Source organism: Microtus ochrogaster, unplaced genomic scaffold (assembly GCF_000317375.1).
Source record: "Microtus ochrogaster isolate Prairie Vole_2 unplaced genomic scaffold, MicOch1.0 UNK2, whole genome shotgun sequence".
In the NCBI taxonomy this organism is placed as follows: domain Eukaryota; kingdom Metazoa; phylum Chordata; class Mammalia; order Rodentia; family Cricetidae; genus Microtus; species Microtus ochrogaster.
Genome location: NW_004949100.1, coordinates 15,954,493 through 15,979,650, shown reverse-complemented (window position 1 = coordinate 15,979,650; position 25,158 = coordinate 15,954,493). Strand labels below are relative to the sequence as shown.

The window sequence follows — 25,158 nt, the reverse complement described above, 5'->3', positions numbered from 1 at the left end:
ACTGCAAGGCTGTTTTAGGGGAATCCTAAGTTCAAGGTCAGATCGGACAACATGGTGAGATCTTACTTCAAAACACTAAACATATAAAGAGCAATTGTACCTAGCTGTGTAGGGCACTACATTCAATCTCCAGTAATATACATGCATATATACACACACACACAGACATACACGCAAAGACAGACATGAATGTATACTCACACACACATACACACAAACACACATATACTGGGTATGGTGCAATACTTTTCATCTTTTTTAAGGCCACCCTTAAGTAAGTAAGACCTTGTTTTGAAATTAAAAACAGTTGCCATATCATCCCATATTTATTCAGATTACTGCACTACAAAGCCAGGCTCATCTTTTTTGGGGAGGCTTTTCAAACAGCTCCCAGCAGCCTGTAGCAGTTGGGAGTTGTCTTCAGTACAAAATGTAATACTTGATGGCTGACCTGTCTTCCTGCCAGGCACCGGATCCCCAAGGAGCAGTGGTGGCTGAAACTGCGGCCTCTTATGAAGATCTTGGCCAAGTACAAGGCGAGCTATGATGTGTCTGATGCAGGCAAGCTGGAGTCCTTGGGACACCACCACGCCACCTCCCATGGAGAACCGGCAGCCATCTGATCAAGCATGCTATCACCTGACCTACACACTTGTCTAGGGAAGCCTGTAATGTTCCCCAGGGACCATGCTTTTTGTAACATAGTTATTTATGAGCACTTTAATGCAAGTATTGTTGACCTGGTATTGTCAGCAGTAATAATCAGAGAGCACCACTTGCCATAATCGACTCATCAGAGCCCGAGAAAGGAAACCCAGCCCCATGTGCTTGATCCAGTGTCTGTTTTCTACTGTACAGGGTACTGTCTTGTGCTTTACCATGTGTCTTGTGGAATTAAACATTTGGCTACAACTTCCATGGTCCTTTATTGTTTCTTGTTTATTTACTGTTTTCAGTAGTTCATTGTTCTAAGTAGGAGCCTGAAACCTCAGGGTGCTTTTTCCTGGCCAAGGGTTTCCTCATCAGTTTTATGGACAGAGGTTAGAAAAGTCTCCTTAGATACCCCGGGGCAGGTACAGATAGGGGCTAAGCCAACAGAGTCTTGAAAGGAGGGGAAAGAAGACGCTGTGATTGACACCAGCTGTGTGCCATTGAGCGAACATCGGGCACTCTTGTGGGCTTTACTGAAAGGGATGGGTCAGAGCAGGAGTTTGATCCCCAGGACACATTAATAATAATTAAAAAAACTAGGTGTAATAGCATGTACTAGCAGAGACAGACAGATCTCTGGTGTGCTGGCCAGTCCTAACCTGCTTAGTGAGCTCCAGGCCAGTGAGAGACCCTGTCTCAAAATACAAAACAAAACATGGTAGATGATGCTTGAAGGAAACCACAGGAAGTCTTCTCTTGACCTCCACATGCATACGTGTGCAGATTATCTTCTCTCTCCTCCCCTCCCTCCCTCTCGCCCTGTCATGCTCTTTATTACCCCGCGCCCCCCCCTCGCCGCGCCCCCCCCCCCACAGTGCTGGTCTGGGACTTTGACACTGATGATCATACAGGTGGAGAACATTATTAACTCCGGGTTTATGATTTTAGTTATTTACACGTACATCACTAAATTCATGTAGTGGGACATCAGATGCCCAGAAACAAGTTACAGATGGTATGAGATGCTCCATGGGTTCTGGGAACCTAACTCTGGTCCCCTGAAAGAGCAGCAAGTGCTCTTAGTTGCTGAGCTATTTCTCCAAATGGATATTCATTCGTTTGTTCTTCTTCTTTTTGTAAAAGAATGAAGGCCCAAAAACTAATTTTAAAGTAGTAAAATGTTTAAAATAATGACTAAAGCCCAGGTAGGTCAGAGGTGACTTTTATTCTCAAAATAAATGTTCTAGGCTTAGTAACATTTCAAAACTTTAATTTGTTCACTTTTGCCATTTAATGCATGATAATGTCAACGAATTTCTTCATCACAGTATTTTCTGAAGTTTTTGCCCAACTTGTAAGTTGGTAGACATCTTTGGTCAGATTTTTAATATATCTATGATTTTTAGAACAACAAAAAACAAACCAGCAACCCTTGTGGTTCAGAGGCTCAGTTTTTAAGAGCCTCTGGTTTCTTAAAAGAGACTCGGAAATATGCGAAACTCATTATCTTACGATCCATGATGGGTCTTTGGCAATTTTTGGGTTCTCTGGTCCGAGTATAGCCAGGCTGTGTGTGCTCTTCCCGATGCCAAGGTACCTGCAAGGAAGATGGCACATTGGACCGTTTTCTAGTTTGTTAGTGGTCAACAGGAAGCCTCACCTTTCTGAGTTTCCCTTCCCCCAGCTAACACAGGAAGCCAGGGCACACATACTCACTTATGGCTCACAGAGGTCAGTTTGTCATGGCTGACAGCAAAGAGCTGTTCCCGGTAAGCCTGCTTCATCTCATCCGAGAGGCCATACAAGAAGTGGTCCATTCCTGAAAATTAAAACCACAAGGATGGCTGGGGAAATGGCTTGCACAGGGGCCTTTGTGCTCAAAATATAGTGCGACACTCATGCCACTTAATGGTGTGCTCTACAAGTGCAAGAGACATTCAGCTTGATATCCACCTCTATAAAATGGTACCGAGCCCATTATAGACTCCCTTCCTCAGAGTACGGATGAAGAGTCAGTATAGGTCACATGGGTAACAATACTACAAAGAAAAGCAGCATCGAATAACAATGTGGCCAGTCTTGTGCTGTGTCAAAATGCCTTCCTTTACTCAAACTAGCTATAGGATCCCCTGGGAGCAGGTGTGAATTGGCAGAGTCAGATGCTAAGACCCAAACCCAGATCTTCTGCAAGAGCAATAACCACACTTAATTGCTGAGCCATCTAGTCAGCTCCACCCACCTTGGTTTTTGGGACAGGGCCACCCTCACTAGCCTGGAGCTCACCAAGTAGGGTTTGCTGGCTGTCTGACCAGTGAGCCTCAAGGATCTACCTGTCCCCAACTTCCCTGTGTTAGGATTAAGAAGTACCTACCACTATGCCTGAATTTTTACATGGATTCAACTCAGGTCTGAACTCCCGCTTAACAAGTACTTTACTGGTGGAGGTGTTTTTAAGGTCAGTGTTCAGGAGGTCAAAGGACAGAGATGGGAGACTCTGAAAGAACATAGCTGCTACTGTGTTTCATTCATGTGAGTCAGACCCATGACTAAGAAAACTGTCTGGAATTCTGCCCCAGGAAACCATGCACGCAGGTTACCGGCCCTTGAAGTACCTTTAGCCGATGGGGCAACAGGAGAATCCACAGCGGAGAAAACAGAAAGCTTGGCTTCATCAATGTCCTGCTGGGTGAACTTTCCAGACTTAGCCCAGTCTACAGCCTTCCCAAAAGACTGGAGTGTTTCTATGGAGTTTGGATCCCTGGAAACCCGAAAGAGCCAATACTGAAGCATTATGTCAGGGGCAAGGGAGCTATGATAATCATGTGGACTTAACAGCTTTAGTTTTTTTTTTTGTTTTTGTTTTTTTAAATCTGATAGTCTACACTCTACACAGCCCACTGACAGAGCAATGTCTCTGGGGAATTTAAATCTGATAAAATAACACCTCACAGCACACACCCTATTTAATACCAGTTACCTGCTTACCTCACTGCTCGACTGTGACTTCGTCTCGAGAGGAAGGCACATGGATGGTTGCGTGTCAGGAATACCAAGACTTTATAGAGAGAGCCGTGGAAAAGGTACACATTCAACCAGTCCCTGCTTCTCCAGGACAAACCCAGAATCGCCCAGAAATGAGTGAAGAGTTGGGGGATTTCTGGAGTACTTTCTTGTGTCTAAATTTCCTCTTAGCTCTTTAAGCTCACCACCAAGGACCTGAAGACTTGTCATTGAGAGTCTCCCTGCCTGCAGTTCTGGTGTAGAGTCAGGACAAGGAGAACGGCATCGGTGGCAAGGCCTTGTTTCTAGCACGTTGGCATACAAGGCTTCAGGAAACAGTGCCTGAGACACTAACATTTACAGAAAATCCTAGTCTCACAAGTCTCCCCCCTGTGCAAACCCAACAGAACCATATCTTGATTAGGTTTCTACAACAGAAGTACGTTCAGAAGCCACTGACCGCATTCTACCAAAACATTCTGATTAGAAAGCGAGAATTTTGTCTAATGTAAACGATGCAACAACACAACTCTTACACCACTGTGTCTGATCCTTGCTGCAAGACAGTCACAGTTCGGTGGCTCAAGAAGGGGACCAAACAAACAGAGGTAACCTTCATTGCATCAACATTCACATGGAATGGTGACACTCTGAGTGAACATAGCCAGTGGCTGGAATGTGCGTGCTTTCACATGAACCAGGACAACTCAGAAACTCACCTGTAAGAGTAAAGCGTGAAAATCCCACTGTGGCTGAGTTTAGCACCTCCACCATAGGCACCCCCCTTTTCTCGGATTTCTGTATGCAGGAATTTCGCTGTCATTAAACGGGCAAGGATCTTAAGACTGAAAAGAAGGAAGCAAAAAACAAGTTAGAGCATGACTCATAGAAAGTATAACATTAAAACCAATGCCAAGAAATGGGGTGGACAACTGAAAAAGAAAATAAAAAGTCTGGTTAGGCTGTAAGGCCATAGGCAGGGGTCCTTCCAAGGCACTCTGCCTTCTCTATCTGGTGTGGGAGGGCCTTCTGTCTCTGCGTTGCTTTTATTGGTTAACGAATAAAGAATTGGTTGGCCTATGGCATGGGAGGAGAAGGGCAGAGTCAGAGAGAAGCCATGGAGCCACCGCCTGAGTCAGACATCGCTGAAACTTTGTCAGCAGGCCACTACTTCGTGGTGATGCACAGATTAATGGAGATGGGTTAAATTAAGATGCAGGAGTTAGCCAATAAGAAGCTAGAGCTAATGGGCCAAGCAGTGATTTAAATAATATGGTTTCTGTGTGATTATTTTTGGGTCTAAGCTAGCCAGGCGGCTGGAAACCAACAAGCGGCTCTCTCCTCCAACATCTATCAGTGAGCCCCTTTCTGACGTATGGCAGAGCACAGAGCCCAACCATTCCTCAGAGGAATCTAGAGCTGCCCTTCAGAGGCCAGCCTGTCTTTCTCCCTGTGGATCTGTCCCTCTGCAGGACTCCTAGGGTATACTCTCCACAGACCTCTATCTGCCACTTTCAAAATGTTCTTGCAACTCTCCTATGCTGCACACCAGGCCGTCAGGATGGCTGATACTGTCAACTTGAGGGGGCACATATGTGAAGGAGTTTCTAGACTGAGTTTACTGAAGGGATAAGACTGGGCCTGAATGTGGGCGGCATCATCCCTGGGCTGAGGTCCTAGACTGTGTAAAAAAGGGAGTGTGAACTGAGCACCGGCATTCACTGCTCTCTGCTTCCCGGCTGTGGGCACAATATGAGCTGTCTTAGGGTCCTGCTGCCATGGCTTCCCCATCCTGATAGAATGTAGCTTCCAACCATGAACCATAATAAACCCTCCCTTCCACAATGCCCTCGTTAACATCCTTGCTGATATTCTTCAGGGTGATTGGTGGATGTGAGTATTTGTGTGTGTGTATGTGTGTGTGTGTGTGTACATGTGCGTGAGCACACATGAGAGAGAGCATGTGTGTCTCAAATGTAAGCACATGCGTTCATTCTACATTTATCAGACAGTTTTAAGACTTAATTAACATTTGTTAAATACATAGGAAATTAAGTCAATCACTTTGAAGGACATTTGCATTTAGGGGAGTAAGTATGTTGCTGTATACAGGACTGCTTAGTTCACAAAAATAACACTGCACACAACACTGGGCATTTTATCCATAAAGCTGCAGTTTATTAACTACTGGTGGGGGTGTATGTTGTTTTGCATATGAACTCTGCTCTGGTATAGTCGGAACATTTAGGTGATAGACAGTACAATGTAACAGAGGGTCCAGTGTGTGAAGCTAGTGCAGAAACTTTGTGAGCACAAAGCATCCCTCACTCCTATTGCACTCACATGTGGACCTCGTGTGTGTGTGTGTGTGTGCGTGTGTGTGTGTGTGTACCCGTGTATAGGCACGCATGTGTGCGTGCATGTATGTGCGGGGGACAGAATGGTGAGTATCTTCCTTGCTCAGTCTCTGTATTATAAATCACATCACTTAACTGTCATGTGTTGCTTGTGTAAGCTGAGTGCTAACTCTGGGTACAGAGTAGGGTCCCTCGTCTCAGACTTGAGTGTTTATCTCAAGTGACCTAGTGTCCTGGGGCAGGCTGGCCCTCCCTTGACCGGTGACAAGGAGAAAAGAGAACAGTCCAAAGGGCTTTAAGAACAGCTGGAAAGAAAGCAGTTCCAGAAGCTGGAAGCCTCTCAAGGGGAAAACACTGCCCAGACTTTGAATCTGGATGCTGGTTGGTAGGTTGCGCGGTGGTCATACAGTCACTTCTGCTGGATACTGTAAGTGCAGGATTTGACATTCTGCTATCAACTGCTTGCTTGTTTGCTATTTGTTCTTTTACTTATTGTTGCTATGTGCTATTTATCAACTAATTCATTTGTAGCTGAATGTTCAGCTATCATGGCCATTCTTCTGACAGAATGTTTTTATTGCTGGAGACAGTATATCTCACTGAGTCTAAAGTCCACTGATCTGGCCAGACTGATTGGTCAATGAGCTTCGGAAGTTGGCCTGTCTCTGCTTCTGTGGCACTGGGTTATCGATGCCACCTCCTCTGGCTTTTCCATGGGTACAGGGAATCTCAACTCAGCTCTTCACACTCTAACAACAAAGCCATCTCCCCAGCCAGTCCCCTCCCTCCCTTCTATCATGCTCACAAACACTTTCATTGAAGTCCAGATGTGAGAGGGGATGCGCTTGTACCCCTCCTCCTACCTGGCATGATCTGGGTCAGCATAGGGGACGGTTCTGACACACTCGCCAACATAGTTCACAGGGAAGGGCAGCACGAAATGCGTCTTCATCTGGCAGGGTTTGAAGGTGGGGTCCTGAGGGGCAGAGACCTATGGTTCAGACTGGGCTGCAAAACCAAATGTGGCCCACAGGTAGTAAACCCAGTAGGCACCTCCCCAGCATTTCCATCTCCAAGGGAGTCACGAGACAGGCTCTGCTAAGGCCAGCACAATGGTAATTTACTTACGGACTAACAAGAAACACCCCACATTTGGTGAGATGCATTAAAATGTAATTACTATTAAATTAAAAGCATTCCAGACTGTGGCTGATTTTCCAGGAATACATTAAACCGCTGTTCTCTACAAAGACCCAGACCAAGCGACATCATACAGAAAGCAATGAGTACAAAGGGATCACACAGGGATTGATGCCGTTGCCTAACTGGAGGCAGCTGCTGAGGCTTAAGCAGCATATACTACATTAAGATGTGGGTAGACTGTAAAGTGATGAGACTATTTGGTAGAGTAAGTAGAGGCTTATTAAGAAATATGATATCCATTTTGGGCTGTCCCAAGAGAAAAGGCTCAGGGTGACAATGGTAAGAGACAGTGACTCCCCGAGTCTATGGCTGCAGTTCAGTCCTGGAAAGGCCCCACTAGAAGAATGCTGACAATCAGAGTGTGCTCAAGCACGCAGCAAGGAGCCCGACAGCCCGTGGTCACTCACTGTTATCAGCTTTCTGATGATCTGGGAACCGCTAACATGCGCACTGCCCCGGGAGCCACTGTGTGTAGGTTTCTGAAAAGAAAAGGTGTCAAAGAGTCAAGAGAAACTTCCTTGAAATAGTTAGGAAGGTATGACCATTAAAAAGTCCACAGAGTTCCTTCCACGGGTTAGTTAAGGCTTCATGATGTAAAGAAGTGAAATTTTAAACAGACAATAAAAACAGCTACTTTCTAGTCATAAAACTGTCTTTCAAAGCCAGAGAGATGACTCAGTGGGCCTGGACCTGCAAGGTGGAAAGAAACAACCGATTCCTACAAGTGGTCTGTGACCTTCACACACGCACTGTGGCACACCCATGCCCACACACGTACACACACCCACAGAAATAAATGTAACAGCAGCAACAATGAGCAAAATATTTCTGTATCTAAGTATCTTCCAAAGCACAAGGGTGACACAAACAGGCTAGAAACACAGGGCCAAAGGAGCAGTGGGCTATCACAGGCTACAAACAGAGGGGCAAAGGAGCAGTGGGTTATTACAGGCTACAAACAGAGGGCCAAAGGAGCAATGGGCTATCACAGGCTACAGACAGAGGGCCAAAGGAGCAGTGGGCTATGACAGGCTACAGAGGGCCAAAGGAGCAGTGGGCTATCACAGGCTACAGACAAAGGGCCAAAGGAGCAGTGGGTTATCACAGGCTACAAACAGAGGGCGAAAGGAGCAATGGGCTATCACAGGCTACAGACAGAGGGCCAAAGGAGCAGTAGGCTATCACAGGCTACAGACAGAAGGCCAAAGGAGCAGTCGGATATCACAGGCTACAGACAGACAGAGGGCCAAAGGAGTGGTGGGTTATCACAGGCTACAGACACAGGGCCAATGGAGCAGTGGGCTATCACAGGCTACAGACAGAGGACCAAAGGAGCAGTGAGTCACTTCCGTGTAGACTCTCTTCACAGGGTGGTGAAGATGTCAAACAGACAGGGAAACCAAGTAACAAACGGAAGAAGGAACATGTGCACCAGAGCAGAGAAGACACTAAAATAATTCCTATAAGACCTGCAACGGGTCAGCCTTCTGCAGTGACAGGTGAGGCTTCTAAAGACTTAGACTTAAAAACAACACAAACCTTTGCAAATCAATTGCACTGAAGATTATCACTGACAAGTATTGTGCCCAAGGATAAAATCTGTGAAACAATGAGCCACAGGGGAAAGGCTCTGACCAACTTGGGTCTGATTCCAAGCCTGACAAAATGCAGGGAACACTTAAATCAGATCATGGTTTTGGGCTCTTTTTTATGTTATTACATCCTAGGCCAAAGTCTGCTCTTCCCTATCAGGAGAAAGCTTACCTACAAGCACAAACAAAGATATGCGGGATGACGTCTGAATTCACTTAGCTAGGCTGATTAAGTCACTTAATCCTCCCATGTACTTGTCTCTCCAAATATAACCAGAAGGATATTAATCCCTACATATGTCATGCTATTGAGAACAGTGACATGGTTCTGTTACCTCGACAATATGTGGGCGAACAGGTTTCCGCTCCTTTTTGCTGCGGCCAACATTTCTAAGGAAGTTTTCCACCTCTTTCTCTGCCTGAGGCATCTGCTGAGGGGTGGCATTGACTGAGCATCTGTGGAGAATTGTACATGGAAAAAAATAAAATCTCACCAAAAAAAACCTAAAACCTTTATTTTACTAACTTATCACGTTTTGTATAAATGACACAGAAATGTGAATTAACTTTGTTTTTGTTATAAAATACTAAATAAATGTTCCAAAGAAACAACATCCAGATGAAGAAATCACACAGCTGTCTCATTCTCTAGATGGCTTTAGTATCAGCATGGTTGATGTGATGTACGTGTCACGCCTCATGGCTGTTAACACCAATTCTGAAGAGCAAAGTGAAGAGCATGAACACTATCAGCTTCCGGCAATGCCTTCAGGCTTATAACAAAGAGCAGAAAACTTCTAGAACGTGACTATCTGCAAAAGCGTTCGCCAATTTGAAACCACAAACTTGTCGAAAGGAGAGAATTAAAAACCAAACTTATGTATGCATGCCCTACATGTACTATGTATAGGCACATGTGTGCAGGTGCCCACAGAGGCCAGAAGATGTTGGATTCTCTGGAGCTGGACTTACAGCTGCGCAGTGTGGGTGCTGGGAACTGAACTCCAGTCCCTTGCAAGAGCAAATGCTCTTTACTGCTGAGTGATCTCTCCAGCTCCGTAAGTCAGAAATTTAAGATGCCAAAGACATTTTAAAACACCCTGATAGAAAACTCCTCCAGACTTGAGAGACTCACAGAGATTATGCAGGTTTCCTCCTTCCAGTGTTAAATTCACAGCAGTCACTACTGAATAAACACCGTGTATGGGCTCTAGACTCACTGCCTGTATATATTACCGATTTTGTTGCATGTAAGGAACTTGCAAAGACAGTTTTATAGAGAAGGAAGCAGACACTCTAAGCTCCCCAGGCTGGTCTTGGGTATTATAGTGAGTGCTGGCTAAGTTAGCCTAGGGTGTGAGGGTGAACACAGGAGGAGCCAGCCTAGGGAACAGGTGAGATGAATCCTGGGGAGGGTTAGTCTGGGATGGAAGAGTGAATGCTGGGCCAGGCTGGCCTGGGGCATCATGGTGAATAAAGCCTGGGGTGGAAGGGTAAGCAATGAATTCTGTTGGCCTGGGGTAGAAGGGAAAAAAAAATGCAAGCCGGCCCACGAGACACCCAAGGCAGCAGGAGCACTGATCACATGAGACCACTCCTGCCAGGTGGTCTGTCCTGTGGCATCCGTTAATGATTTTCAAGAACTGATTAGAGAAGGGTACCAGGAGGGGGGAGAGCAGAAAAAGACAGGAACCAGGAATCTATGCAAAACAGTAGCTTTAATAATGCCTTTTCTTGTTAATCATCAGTGACTACTAAATCAACACTACTGGTGGCAACAGACACTGTACATAATCTACGGATACTTCAATTTTATTCACGCTCAAGCCTGAGTGCATAAAGCTAACTTAATGTGCACAAACTGATAGAAGACACTGCTTGCCCTGGCTAGTTTATGAAAACTTGACACAAGCTAGAGTCAACCAAAATGAGAAAACCTCAGTTGAGAAAAATGCCTCCATGAGATCCAGCTGTAAGGCTAGTGATTTATGGGGAGCGTCCAGTCCATGGTGGGTGGTGCCATCCCTGGGCTGGTAGTCCTGGGTTCTACAAGAAAGCCGGCTGAGCAAGCCGTGAGGAACAAGCCAGTAAGCAGCACCCCTCCATGGCTTCTATATCAGTTTCTGCCTCCAGGTTCCTGCCCTTCTTGAGTTCCTGACTTGACTTCCTTCAGTGGACTGTGACTCTGGATATATAAGACAAATAAACCCTTTCCTCCCCAAGTTGCTTTTGGTCATGGTGTTTCATCACAGCAACAGAAACCTTAACCTTATCAGGACATCGGTGATAATAACCTTCTCTATAACAGCAAAATAACCTTCTCTAGGTTTCATCGATTCTTTGTTTATGAAATGTTTACTTTTAGAAGAAAAAAAACCTTTTAAGTTGATGCCCTAAGTCTACTCTGTAGTTCTAGACTTAAATTAGTTGCTTTCTTTTCCACTTCACCCAACTTTTATTAAATTAAAAATGATATTCTTTGATTTCCACAAAACATTATTTTGATGTCTGAAGCAATCCTGTAACTTAACACCCACACCAGTACACTTTCTGGTTTGAAGATAAATTCAGGTAATTACATCATCAAGTAAAAAATACTGAAAAATGACACGGCCTGAAATGGTGTGAATCCTAAGACCTGTCTGGGAACAATTGGGGCACCCACCTCATGTTATCACAGTTTAGTAGGTATTTCTTGATCCGGGGTAGCTTTCTCAGGATGGGCTTGATGTCTGTCATTTCTGCAATTCTTTTCATCAGCCTCACCTGACCCAAAGGAGGCAGACACTGAGTCAGACCACACAGACAAGCCAATACACTGCACAATTCAAATTCTAGGTGACAGCCGTGGTGGTTAGGACGGGAAAAGTCCTCTGTAGACTCAGGCATTTGAACACTTGGTGCCCCGATGGTGGTGCTGTTTGGGGAGATGATAGAACCCCTTGAAGTGCAGCCTTGCTGGAGGGGGTAAGTTCCTGGGGGTGGGCTTTGAGGGTTTATAGCCTCACCCACTTCCTATTCTCTCTCTGCTTCCTGAGTATGCAGGAGAATGTGGCCTCTGCTTCCGCATCCTGTTTGCATGCCTTTCCCACCATCATGGACTCTAGCCCTGTGGAACCACAAGCTAAAACGGATCTCTTCTTCCTTAAATAGCCTTTGGCTATGGTACTTCATTACATTCTGATAGGAAAATACCTATCAGAAAACTATTTGTGATTCTTTCGAACTCAGAGTCCTAGAAAGGCATGTTGCAGAGCACAGCGACCTTCTTGGCACCTTGTCATTCCTACGTAGTCATGTTTTAGTTTTGAGCTGTCTCTTTGTTCTCTGGACCAGTTTGAAATGCAAACAGCCCTTATACTGGTCCTGCCTGACTACTGGATGTGTCTTGGTTTTGTGTGCGCTTGTGTGTTCACTGCCAGCATCACTTGGGTGGTGCTGAGGGAGTGTGTGTCACACAGAGGAAGGGAGTTCAAACAGACACTTTCATCCATGAAGTCTGGGAATCAGAAATCAAAATTAAGCCAGGCAGTGGTGGCGAACGTCTTTAATCTCAGCACTCCAGAGGCAGAGGCAGAGGCAGAGGCAGGTAAATCTTTAATTTCGAGGCCAGTCAGGGATACACAGAGAAACCCTGTTTGTGTATCCAAAATCAGAAACAAAAAAACCAAAACAAACCAGAATTAAGTTAGAAAGTTAGCCTTCTGGTTTCAGCGTGTGTGCATGCCTATGTATTTTCATAGCCATGCATGCAAACATGTCTATGTGGAAATCAGAGGACAACTTCAGCTATCATTCCTTAGGGTCCACCCACCATTTTTATGAGACACAGTCTTTCACTGGCCAGGGACTCCTGAAGTAGGCTAGGCTGGCTGGCCAGCAGTCCTCAGGGATCCACCTGCCTCAGACTTTGTGGCACTGGTATGACAAGCAGAAGCCACCAAACCCGGCTTTTAGAAAGTTAGGTTTCTGAGATAAAATCATTCATTACCACAGAACACTGCCAATTCCCGGAAGCCTTGCTCATCGAGAACACACACCTGTCCTCACCAGTGCTCACCTGATCCATCCCACCGAAGGTCTCCTTTAAGTCCCCTGAAGGCGTGAGTGTCTTGCTCGCTCTGAGGGATGCATAGAGATGCCCCGAGTCGGGAATGCCGTTGGAGAGCTCCTGAGCTGTCATCTTCACCAACACTTTGAAGTGCTCTTCTTCTTCAAAGCACGGGCTACAAAAACACAGTGAAGTCTTGGAGACCGGCCCAGCTTTTACGGCAGCAAAGTTATTACAGAGTAACTCAGAAAACCTTTCAAAATTTTCTGTGTGCTTGGGAATTAATTACAAGTAAAATCAGACTAGAATCTGACAAATGAAGAAAATCCCTTGGGAAAGCATTTCAGAATTAGGTATGCTGATCTCCCACGTATTAATACATGGCACAAGTAAAGTTACTTGTTAAATATTTCACTCCACAGATGCATCATGTCTGGCAGGTTCCGTTCCAGGCAGAGAGATGAAAACAGCACACCCTGCATCAGCAAGGAGAAACGCAAAGGATGACATTAATTATGGTACCAATAAACACAAGGGCACTGCAGAGACACGCCTTTGACTATAGCCGTGACGGGGAGTGAAAGGCTACCTGCTCGTAGGTGTCCAGCTGGGAGTCATCAGGGAGCACGTGGGGTGAAACCGTCATGCCTCCTGTCTTCAGCTCAATCTGCTGGGCTTGCTCTCTGTAGTCAAGGATGCCACAACCCAGCCTGATGAGCCAAGAAGGAGCTGAGTTACCAGAGCTGCCCGTACCCATCATTTTCAAAGACCGTATAGGTTTTGTGTGCTAATCCATAACCACAACTTTCCGTATCTCCTGTACACGTCACGGTTCCTGAATGCGTGTTAGCATAAACCTCTACACAGCTCATGTGCCCACTCAGTGAGGTACAAATCCACTTCTCCATTTGGAAACTCAGGCCCAGCAGCCAGGACACTAGGTCCTTCAGCAGTTAGTGCCCGCTGCTAAAGACAACAGGATGAATATGCTTTTAAAGCCTTTAGCTTGGACGGCTTTCCTGAGTGCTCTCTTCCCCCTAAATATTTTCAAACACACTTCATTTGCTCAGATATTTGGTGATGGAGTGGGAGGGAGCTGAGAAATACCTGCAGAAATTCTCTGTGTGCTGATGTATTCAGAAGAAACATTAACCAGTCTGAGCCCAGAACACTACTGTGAGGTGCTCCTGAAAACTGCTTTAAAAGGACAAACACTGGGCGCTATTAACATAGTTGAGAACTGAGACAGAACTTCCTAAAAGTCAAAGATGCATTTTCCATGCAATCCAGTCCTCAGCCAGCATACCAGCTCCAGAGTCAGGCAGCATTTGGAACACACAAGCAGCTTTAGGTCCATGAAGTGAGCATTGGACTAAGGAGCAGAACCAGCCACTGTGCCTGTGGTCTAGGATTCTTACATTTTTTCTTATATCCTACTGTTTTACATGTTTAAGTATTTGCCTACATGGATGTCTGTGTACTATATGTGTCCTGGTGTGTACAGAGACCAGAGGAAGATGTCAGAATCCCTGAAACTGAATTTACAAACGGCCGTGAGTCACCATGTGGGTGCTGGGAATAGAATCGGGGCCTCTGGAAGAGCAGCAAGTGCTGCTGGGCCATCTCTCCAGCCTTACTTTCCCTTTACTTTCCTATCACAGGAGAGGAAGACTGCAGCTCTTCCTGTAGCTGTCAAGAAAAACTCCATGTGCCATTTCTAATCTATCCACACACTTGCCTGTGGGGGAAAACAGCCACTGCAGAGTTAGCTCAGAAGAAAAGCAGAGACGACGAGGAGGCTGGGCCACCTGAACAGACGGCCCTCACGCTATACTATTCCTTACACTGAACTGTTCTTAGTTCCTGACTAAGTGCATTGCCCTGTCTTCAAGAGTTTCGGTGATCTACCTGGACAGATGCCTTTCTAAGTGTTACCTGCTTTTCTGGATTTGTCTATTATTGCAATATATTTATAGTAAGAAAGTAAGAAAAGGCATGAAAAGAACACAAATACTCAAAGGACACACATACACACGTGCATACATGTGCACACACCCAGATAAACATCATAAAAATATGCTGAACAGCATGGATGTGCATCTATTATGATCCAAAACTCACTTGGTCAGCACACTGCAGAAGAGAGGCACATAGGGCCTCAACTCCTCTGGAAGGGTGTTTAAGTTGGAAAAGGCTCGGAAATAGACCATGCCGTTGGTGGGCTGCGGGCAGTACTGCACAGGGACATCTCCAGCTGGAAAAGAGAAAAGCAATCCTTTTGGTTTAGTTAATAAAATTTGAATGGGTTTGCTGTTGTTATTGAAGCAGGGTCTCATGTAGATAAAGCTGTCCTTGAACTAGATGTTTATATCGAAGGATGGCCTGGAGTTCTTGATTTCTCCTGTTGGTATTAGAGGTAGGGGGCTTTTACGTCTGGTTTAAGCAATGCTGGGATGGAACCCAGAACCCTGTGCATGCTGGGTGAGCTCTCTACCAACCGAGCTACATCTCCAGCCCCTCATCATTCTGTAAGAAACCATGCCGCTGCTATTCCAGGATGAAGGCTTAGAGCTTGAAAGAGAACAGGCACAGACTGTTCGTTTCCTACAGCTGATCCGCGCTTCTTCCTGCACCTTCCTTACAGTATGGAACGGTAAGATTGCAGGGGAAGGGAGGCCCCGCTTGCTGAAGCACTGGATGGAAAAGAATCATGCTTTTCTGATTTCTCAGCTGACCCCAGCAGCATCTGAGTCAGCTTCACCTGCATCTGAGCCCTATAAAAAAAGCTTTATCAGCATGCTTACATCCATGCTGATGGTCATTCCCACGGCACCTGACTCCATAGCTGCATCTGTAGATGCTGCTGGTCCCCCTTCCCAGTGAGCCCCCCCCACCCTTCAGGAACAGTGCATACTGCCCTGTCCTCTGCAAGCCCTCATTCTGTCACAGGACACTGTGACCTTAGGGCGTCTCCATCCCCACCTCTTGGGGTAGGTTTTCTGGATTCTGTTTTATATCCTCCCTCTCCAAGCAGAGTGCCTGAAATTGAAGAGGAATGAGAATTTTTGTGGATGATTGATTTATTGTCTCTACTTGTTGAGATTTACTTCTAAATAAAAATGCAAGAGGGACTGAAAAGATTACTCAGTAGTTAAAGTGGCTGCCTCCCAGGCGTCAGGACCAGAGTGTGCGTCTCCAGACATCCATGTAAGATGTCATACAGGCACAACAGCTCACCTGTAATTTTAGCTTTGAAAGTTGGAGATGGGACTCCATGGAAGGGGCTGTCTAGTAAGACTAGTCATATCAGTCAGCTCTGGTCTCTGGTTAAGAAACCTTGCCTCAATAAATAAGTTTCAAAGTCAATGGAGAATGATTTCCAATGTCAGGCTTCACATATACATGCTCCCCACATGTTCTCTCAACCACATACCTGTACACCCAGAGTCACACACACACACACACACCCACACATGAAAATGATTTCTAGGAGTACTCATTCCCTCCCTCCGCCCCTTTCAGCTAAATACACAAACCTAAGCCAATAAATCAGACATGGTAAGTGAGAAAAATCACTGTTAAAATATGCAAGGCAGGTTAGAGATGCCTCACAGGGAACAGCGCTTCTACCCCGGGGATGGCAGGCGGTGCTTGCCCAGCATATAGCAGGCTCCCGCTTCCAAAATCAAACCAGATGAAACCCATCCCATCAGCCACAATGCATAGTAAAGCCCAACCTCTCAATCAATAAGAAACTACCCTGGCCACTCACAAGGTCACGCGGTAACACCTTCCAGGGAAATGCTATTCCAGAGACAATTGTCTCTCATGCCACCAACCACAAGCAGAGGAAAACAGCAACTCTGAGATCTCTAGCGGTGAGACAGGAAGCCAAGAGAAGAGCACCCCCAGACCCTGTCCTTTCTCTGTAACTCCGCAGCGCCTGACCTTGCCAGGTGTTTACTTTTCCCCACACATCCTCTCCCATGATGACAGCCAAGCTAAAAAGCTAGAGTGAGGGAAGGGCCCAGAGGATTCCTACAGTCTTCAAAAGCCCGTCCGAATTCAACCAATTTCCTCGACACCATCAAATCTACTTCTAGAAAGAAACAAAGCTTCTTAATTCACAAGGACTGGAGAAAAGCTCAGTTGGTGAAAACAAAGAAGGGCTTGAGTTTGATCCTCACAATCCCTTTTTTAAGAAAAGGAGCCAGGAGTGGAGGTGCACACTGGTGAACCCCAAGCTGGGAGATGGAGACAGCTCACCAGCTCACCAGCCTAGCTGAACTGCAAGTTCCAGTGAGCGACACTGGTGACAGCGTCTTGAAAAACAGGTAAATTTTACGTGAGCAGATAGACACAAGAATAAACTTTGGCCCCTGCACACACGCACACGCACACACATAGATGCATATACACACACATGCACATACACAAGCAAGCACACACACACAAGCATACACATGCAGGCACACACATGCACATGGGCGAGCATGCCCATGGGCTCATGCACGCATACATGTATACATGTATATACACACATGTACAAACCAAACAATAATAATAAATAATAAACAATAAACAGCAGGGCTATATAAACAAGTTGCTCACTCCGATGTTTTCTGGAAAACATCTAAAATGTGACCCAGCCTGTTTGCAAACTGTTTCTTAATGCAGTAAAAGAACCCAGGCACCCAAGAGAAGGACTTGATAGTGACCTGCGAGGGCGATGTCAAACTTGGTGAAAGGCATGATGGGCTCAATGTCAGAGACTTTCAGTGCTGGGAGACAGGAGGCGTCTTGAGGTTTACTTTGCTGCGTTCGTAATTCTAAACCTAAAGAGGAAGAAAAAAAAGTGAAAATGAAAACCAAACAAAGCGCTGACTGAAAAAGTTTTAGGGCTTTATGCTCTTGGTCTACTATTCTTCATTCTATAAGATTCAAAGTGAGCCACCAAGGCCACAGGAAGATAGGACCTGATCATCCAAGCACATAATGTGCCTGCCACACGGTGTCTAGGCCACCTGATGTCACTCCAACAGCCTGCAACTACCCCGGCACCCCAACTGCCCTTGCTGGTGTACACTCATAGTGACATTTGAAACACTCAGCTATTTTTCTTTTTCCTTTCCTCTAATCAAAAGGTCCCTCATGGTAAGGACTTCAGTCTCTCATGGCAGTCAGACACCAACAGCACTGATGTCAACTTAATAAACCTTTTCCCATTGCCGGGCATCTTCTGACCGGACTTTAACCTACAGGTTCCAAATATTGAAGCTCACGCCTTAAAACCCACCACAGGAAGCAATCATGAAAGGCACCAGCACTGTGCCTATGGAAGAGCTCTGCAGAGACTCTGGACAGAAGGGGACACCTCTGTGACATGAGCATCATTAACGTCTCATGCTACTGTTCTACTTTAAGTTTTAACTTGACACAACTTGGAATCACCGGAGTCTCGATGAAGAACCATCGATCCAGGCTGGACTTGGGAATCTCTGAGAGGGACTGACTTAAAAGAACTAATGGAGGTAGGAAGACCTGTCCTGATGTAGGTGGGACCACTTCATGAGCTGGGCTCTGAATTGCGTAATAACGAAGAACGCTAGCTGCGCACAAGCAAGTAGGCAAGCGGGCATGCACGTATTCTTTGCACTCTGATCTGGACTCTGGGATGTGTGGTGATAGCTGCTCACGCTCCTGCCACCTGAACTTCCCTATGATGGATGGCCTATAACCTGGAAGTGTGAACTGAAACGAATGAACCATAATGTGAATTTTCTGATATGGCCAAATGTCATGGTTAGAACCCATTATGACATTTCTGTAAGTCTATAGGTGTCCAAAAAAATACCTTGGCTCTAACTAGTAGGAGGAAAAGTTCACTAGCTTGTATGGAGGGTGGAGAAAGTGCAAGCATTAAGATAGATGTATGCCATTTAAAACAAGCACAACTGTCCTGTTGTCAAGTACTGGGTTTCTTTTTTTTGGGGGGGGGGGTGTAGGGGAAGACAGGCACAGTGGCTTTCATTTGAGAACTACTGATATAATTAACTGCATTCCCAGGCCTGCAGGCACAAGCCTATAATCCCAGCTACCCAGCGGCAGTGTTGAGTTTTTATCTCAAAATAAACAGTGAAGAGGTTAGAGACAGAGCTTAGCGGGAATGCATTGCCCAGCTCACACAGCACCCTGAGTTCATGCTCCAGAAATATCAGGCCAATAATGAGAATCAGATGCATCACATCAAATCAAGTAAGCCGTGTCACCCCGACCCCGCTGACCTTTCTGATAGATCTGCTGCTTGTCCGCCTGGGAGAGAGAATTCACCTTTTGCGCTAGCTTTTCCGTCTCCATTTGCGTTTGTTTCTCATAATATTTGTCATCCGGTTTCATGGATAAAGTCATCTTGTGCTGATTGTTCTGCCGGCACCATGGCAACAACAACCCAGATTAAAACACAATTGAGTGAAATGAAATCCAAATGAATTAGAACATCCAAGAGCAGCGCGCACCTGGGTCTACAGATTATCCACCTCTCAGATAACAAGAATTTCACTGGGGCTGCCGGGGCAGCTATGAGCACAGAGGTCATCTAAAACACTTGCAACCATACCTGCTATAGGGTCAGCACAGGAGCCAGAGGTGCTATTACTACCATTGGGCCAACTGTAACCATTGTCTTTCCCAAAATGTACATCTTGGGTGTAAAGAAAACCTGTACTTTCTAATATTTTGAATTATTTTAGAGAACTCAAATTTAATTTTTATCCAGTACTATGAATTTCTGAAGGGTTAGAGCTCTAATCTTTTGTTTGCCTTGAGACAGGGTCTCAGGTAGCTCAGGCTGGCCTCAAACTTTCTAAGCAGCCAGTGATGACCCTGGACTCCTGATCCTCTTGCCTCTGTTTCCCAGTGCTGGGATGACAGGCATGGGCTACCATGTCCACCTCTGACACAATACTTAACAATTCATCAGTTTATAAAGTAAGTGAACAAACCAGATGTTGACCAAATATACAAGAAAAATAGCAGATATTCTTAGCATGCTTCTGTTATTTACCTCAACAGTGTAGCATCTGTATATGACGTTCAGCAAAGGGAGGCCTGTGTATTAGCATACAGTAAGAACTCCCAAGAGTTGGATGTGGTGGACTTGCCTGTTATCCCAATATTCAGGAGGAAGAGACAGAGAGGCCGAGAAACTAGCCTGGGTGTGTATGCCAAGACTCGAAGTGTGTATGAGGGGCATATACAGGACACAGAAATCATTGGTTAAATGATCACATTCCTTGTCCCAACCAATGGCAATTCTTACGAGAAAGCTATCCTTCAGAACAGGTAATGGTGTGACTCTCAATAATTAAGCAGAGTACAACAGAAAATACACAGCCAAGTACAACTTATTAGAAAGAAGGAATCAGACATTAATAATTCACTCTATACTTAAATATTACTGTAACAAACTAAGTGCTGAACATGCACTATAATCTAGAAAGCAGAATTTAATGCATGTAAGCACATGTATTTCTTATTACATGTGCATACATACACACATAATTTAGTAACAGAAACTTACATAAATTATGATCTTAATTTCACATATTTCAATAACTTCGTATTTTTCAATATCTTGAACTCTAACTACCAAGTTATAAACAAAAGTTTCTCCAGGTTTCTTACCTTAAAATACTGCTCTACTTTTTCTTGTAAAAATTTTGGATTTTCTTTAAGGCACTGCCTAAATTTAGTCAACTGATTTCCCATCTGCAGGAGCTCCACGGGGTCCCCGTCATGATTCCAGCAAGAGGCTATATACTACAACAAAGAAATTTAAATATCCAGGCAGTGTTATCACCTCGGAAAAACTAGGCAGCCCCAGTAAGCACCAAAGGTTGACAGTCTATTATGATACCATTGTCTACTTAGACACACCATGGTGAGGAGTGGGGACATAGTTCAGTTTGTGTAGTACTTGTCTGGTATGTTCAAGGCCCTGGGTTCAATCCCTAGTATCCCAAATCTATTTCATGTAAGAACACAATATTCCTAAACAGCCAATCAAGGGGCTGGGGAAAATAGCTTAGATGACGAAGTACTCGCTGTGCAAGTCCTTGAGCTCCAGGACCCATATGAAAAAGATGGAAGCCAAGCATGGTGCTACATGTCGGGAAGGTAGAGATAGGTGGGTCCCTACGGCTCATTGCCAGGCCGCCTCACCTACTTGGTGAGAGGCCAGAGAGAGACCCTGTCTTAAGGAAGAAATGGTGGAGAGCAGCTGAGGAGCAACATCTGATATTGTCCCCCAGGTTTCCACATAGACATCTAGACTCACACACACACACCTTCGTACACACATTCACTTGCACACTTACATACGTATGCACAGGCAAACAAAAGAGAACAAAACTAACAGCCAATTAAACAAGCTAATTCAAGAATAATGAAAAGAACTGCAAGGCAGCTCAGTGGTAAAGACAACTACTGCTCTTGCAGAAGACCCACGTTCAGTTCCCAGGGGATCCAGTGCCCTCCCTGGCCTCCAACGGCTCCTGCATGCACACAGCGCACATAAATTCTCATAGGCATTCACCCTTACACGTACACTTAAAAACATCTTTAAAAGGAAAGAAAAGCTAAATTATAAGTATATTTGTAAATGATTTGAAACTAAATCATGAACATATTTGCATTTGATTCAGGATAGTAAAAGTTTCAAAGCTCAAATAAAAAATTAATTATCAATGCTCGTCAATATATTCAGTACTGTCAAGAACTACAGTTCTGGGGAACATCATGGTGTACACCTGTAACCCTGGCATCCAGGATGCTGAAAGAGAACTGAGCTTGGGCTACATGGCACGACTTGTTTCAAATAAAAATAAAATACATCAATTAAAAAAAAAACTCAGAAAGAGTTACTAGTTATAAAACCAAAATCAAAACAAAAAGGGAAAGTAGCAGTAGCAACAACATCACATACTGACGTCAGCGACAGGCCAAAGCTGGTAGACTGATGCTTCATCTGGATTTCGATTTTATGAAGTAAAGCTTCAATCCGGTCATCTTCAAATCCTTGCCTAAAAACACCCAAATAACAAGTGAGATGCTGTGAAGAAAGAGGTCTCGGAAGCACACAGTGGCAGCAGTAATACTGAAACAAACAAGTGACATATAAGGGCGGACTAAATAGGGAAGGAAGAAGAAAGAGGTGGGGCATAAAGATGAGGGACAGCAAGAGCAAATCATATGCACACATACACACACATGAAAATGTCACACCATCCATTACTGTGTATGCTAAAAATATCCAGAATATAAATCAAATATATAAATAACTAAACTGAAGTAGCACATGTCACACGTTATACTGAGAGGAGGTTGGCAGTGCCTGCAGTGGGGATGGCTCAGTCTCCGTCCTGCAGGACACGCATGAAGAAAGGACGGAAGCAGGTCACCGGGACCCTCGCACGTACTCAATAACTTCTTCGATTGTCCTGTCTATGATCTCTCTGACGGTCCTGACATCTTTCTCAGCAATCCCTTGGAGGCCAACATTGAAGTAAGCCTCCCTCGTGTAGCCATTGTATCTAGAACACAAAAGCAAACAATGCATCAGCCAAGTACTTTCGTTTGTGATGTGCCTTCCTGACATATCACCTAAAGACATCTGGCTCAGGATCCCACTGAAGAATGCATTAAAGCAAAGTACCAAAGCAGTGCTCTCAGACACTTCTAGTAGCTAGTCAAATGCACAATCATAGCCTGTCTATGTTCTGCCAAAATAATCCTAGAAACGGTGAACTGTTGAGTTTTACAATAACTTAGAATTTTAAAGAATACTTAATGAAAATAAATTTTGAAACACAAAGTAAGAGGTATTGAGGTAAAATGCCCAAACCAACCAAATCACTCACCCCTCAACAACATTAAATCCTATCCATAACAAAAAGTCAAACCAATGACCCAAGCAAGTCAACCATATCCAACTGAAGAAATGCAACTTACCCAACATCAGGGGAAAAGTCTGTGCCGAGTCCAGATTCAATCAAAGCTTTGTAAAAGGGGGAATTAGGCCCAGAAATCAGGAGGGAAGACAGAAGGTTCAGCGTGAAGGCTTCAAAGGTGTCAGTGATGCTTCATGGGGGGGAAGAATAAGTGAAGGTGGGTAAGAAGGGAACACAAGGGGAAATTGCTAGTGGCTACACACATACTCTTTTCTTTCTTTCTTTCTTTCTTCTTTTTTTTTTTTTTTTTTTTTTTTTTTTTTTTTCAAGACAGGGTTTCTTTTTGTAGCTTTGGAATCTGTCCTGGTACTTGCTCCATAAACCAGGCTGGCCTTGAACTCATAGAGATACAACAACAGCCTCTGCTTACTGAGTGTTGGAATTAAAGCCATGAACCACCAGCACCTGACCCACATTTTCCTTTTTAAGATGTGTGTGTAAACATATTTATATGTGTTTGTAGCTGCACACGTACACACGACACAACCTCATGAGTCAATCTTTGGGTGTCATCCAGCTTGCTTTCATAAACAGGCTCTCTTATTTTTACTAGGAATTTCTGATTCTGCTAGGCTGGCTGGACAGCGACCTGAGGATCTGTCTATCTTCACTCCCTGCCCCAAGCACTTAGATTAAAAGTTTGTGTTGCCATACCCAGTTTAAAGTTCTCGGATTGAATTTAGGTCCCCCCGCCTACATAGTAAGCATGTTCCTGATAGAGCCATTTCTATAGCCCTAAGAGCTTTTAAAGTTATTCGAAACCACTCTTAAATTAGCACCTGCATCTCCAATCAAGCCTAATTTCTACTGAAGATTCCTGAATTTTTACTTTAATAATTATATGAGGTGGGGGAGCTCAGAACTGACAAATTAATTTGGTGTCACATCAAATGTTACCACAAGATGGACTGCCATGTGTTTTGACACACTGCAGGTTTGGCAACAGGACCATATCAGCACTGTAAAAGAAGGGAGCTACAGGCAGCGGCCAGAGCTCGGGTGGGGTAAAAGAGCTCTGTTCTTCCTTTCTGAAGAGCTCTGTAGGGCATGAATCTGATGCTGCTCTTCAGTAAATCTCTAGTTACAAAGTCTTGTTTGTGGCACATTCTTTCGAGGATAACGTTCACGGGGCACTTACCCCTGGAGCGGACCAGTGAACCCCCAAAAGCTAAACAATTAAAAGCAGCCTCTTTTGTGGAAGCATTTAATTTTATTGAATCAATTCACATTAATATTTACTAAGTAGAGAATGTGGGTCAGCTGGTAGAGTACTTGCCTAGCATGCACGAAACCCTGGATACATTTCCCTGCACCACATTACAGACCAGTGGTGGTGACACACACTTATTGTAAGCAGGAAGAGCTGAAGTTCAAGGTCATCCTTAGCTACTAAGTCAGTTCCAAGCCAGATTGAACTCTGTGTGAACATGTGTGTGTATGTATATATAATAAGAAAATAATTTTCCCTTGATTGACTGGCAGAATTGATTGTCCCAACCCCATTTCTGATATTATTAAAAACTTGGCATTTGTTCTCTATTGCTAAAAAGTGCTGGATTCCCGGATCGTCCTACCTGTCCATTAAACCCCTCCCGATTGGTGAACTATCTAGCCTTCTAATCCTTCTATTTTCTTGCTGTCCGCCAGCATATACACTTTACGACACATACTTACTCTGGTAAGAGGAAGCTAACGCTGACAGTAGTTTGCTTAGAGGCATCCGTAGCTAACGAGTCTGGGCCGCATGTTATATGGAATTCTCTCTGCAAAATGACATGATGCTTTAGACAGGCACTGAGCATGGACCAGCCATAGGTCATCTGGACAGGTCAAACCCTTGGCAGTAACTTAGCGCCTAACAAATAACCACAATCTTAGCCTTGGAAAGTTTAGTAACACAGCAGATCCCAAGACAACTCTCAATATATGAGCACGACGTCATCCAGGTCTTCGTTTCAGTACATTTAACAGGCAAGATAAGAACACTGACAAAGAGTGGATGGGGCACTCACAGGCTTGTCCCAGTGCTGCTGGGCCGGCACGGCTGTACTAGGCTCCATTTTCTGAAATTTACTCAGGGCCTCTTCATGAATTTGCTTCAGGTGCTGTTCCAGTGGAAAGTTGCCGTACGTGAAGAACCTGGGAATTCCAGGGAGCATAGAACCTTATTTGCTTGAAATGAACAGGAATCAACATGGAAGGATTTTGCATGAGACGGAGGATGCTAGGTATATATATATATATATATATATATATATATATATATATATATATATATATATACCTTGTAACAATAA

At 44.6% G+C, this 25,158-nt stretch overlaps 2 protein-coding genes across 3 annotated transcripts in view; one reads left to right on the top strand and one right to left on the bottom strand.

Moving 5' to 3' along the window:
* Window positions 1–916, top strand: part of Pfkp (phosphofructokinase, platelet) — a 63,740-nt gene extending 62,824 nt beyond the window's left edge. For both annotated transcript variants that reach the window (XM_013353114.2, XM_005365399.2), the window contains exon 22: window positions 467–916. In XM_013353114.2, the coding sequence (XP_013208568.1) occupies window positions 467–623 (157 nt within the window). In that variant the 3' untranslated portion in view covers window positions 624–916. The remainder of the gene's footprint in view (window positions 1–466) is intronic.
* Window positions 917–1,856: 940 nt separating this feature from the next.
* Window positions 1,857–25,158, bottom strand: part of Pitrm1 (pitrilysin metallopeptidase 1) — a 30,906-nt gene continuing 7,604 nt past the window's right edge. The window contains exons 8-27 of the mRNA XM_005365397.3: window positions 24,874–25,000; window positions 24,536–24,624; window positions 22,863–22,991; window positions 22,331–22,444; window positions 21,838–21,934; window positions 20,538–20,672; window positions 19,139–19,277; window positions 17,573–17,689; window positions 14,976–15,108; window positions 13,444–13,564; window positions 13,254–13,330; window positions 12,864–13,029; window positions 11,469–11,569; window positions 9,139–9,259; window positions 7,619–7,690; window positions 6,872–6,984; window positions 4,371–4,496; window positions 3,264–3,409; window positions 2,368–2,470; window positions 1,857–2,248 (exon numbers count right to left, since the gene is read on the bottom strand). Coding sequence (XP_005365454.1) covers window positions 2,155–2,248; window positions 2,368–2,470; window positions 3,264–3,409; window positions 4,371–4,496; window positions 6,872–6,984; window positions 7,619–7,690; window positions 9,139–9,259; window positions 11,469–11,569; window positions 12,864–13,029; window positions 13,254–13,330; window positions 13,444–13,564; window positions 14,976–15,108; window positions 17,573–17,689; window positions 19,139–19,277; window positions 20,538–20,672; window positions 21,838–21,934; window positions 22,331–22,444; window positions 22,863–22,991; window positions 24,536–24,624; window positions 24,874–25,000 — 2,320 coding nt within the window. The 3' untranslated portion in view covers window positions 1,857–2,154. The remainder of the gene's footprint in view (window positions 2,249–2,367; window positions 2,471–3,263; window positions 3,410–4,370; window positions 4,497–6,871; window positions 6,985–7,618; window positions 7,691–9,138; window positions 9,260–11,468; window positions 11,570–12,863; window positions 13,030–13,253; window positions 13,331–13,443; window positions 13,565–14,975; window positions 15,109–17,572; window positions 17,690–19,138; window positions 19,278–20,537; window positions 20,673–21,837; window positions 21,935–22,330; window positions 22,445–22,862; window positions 22,992–24,535; window positions 24,625–24,873; window positions 25,001–25,158) is intronic.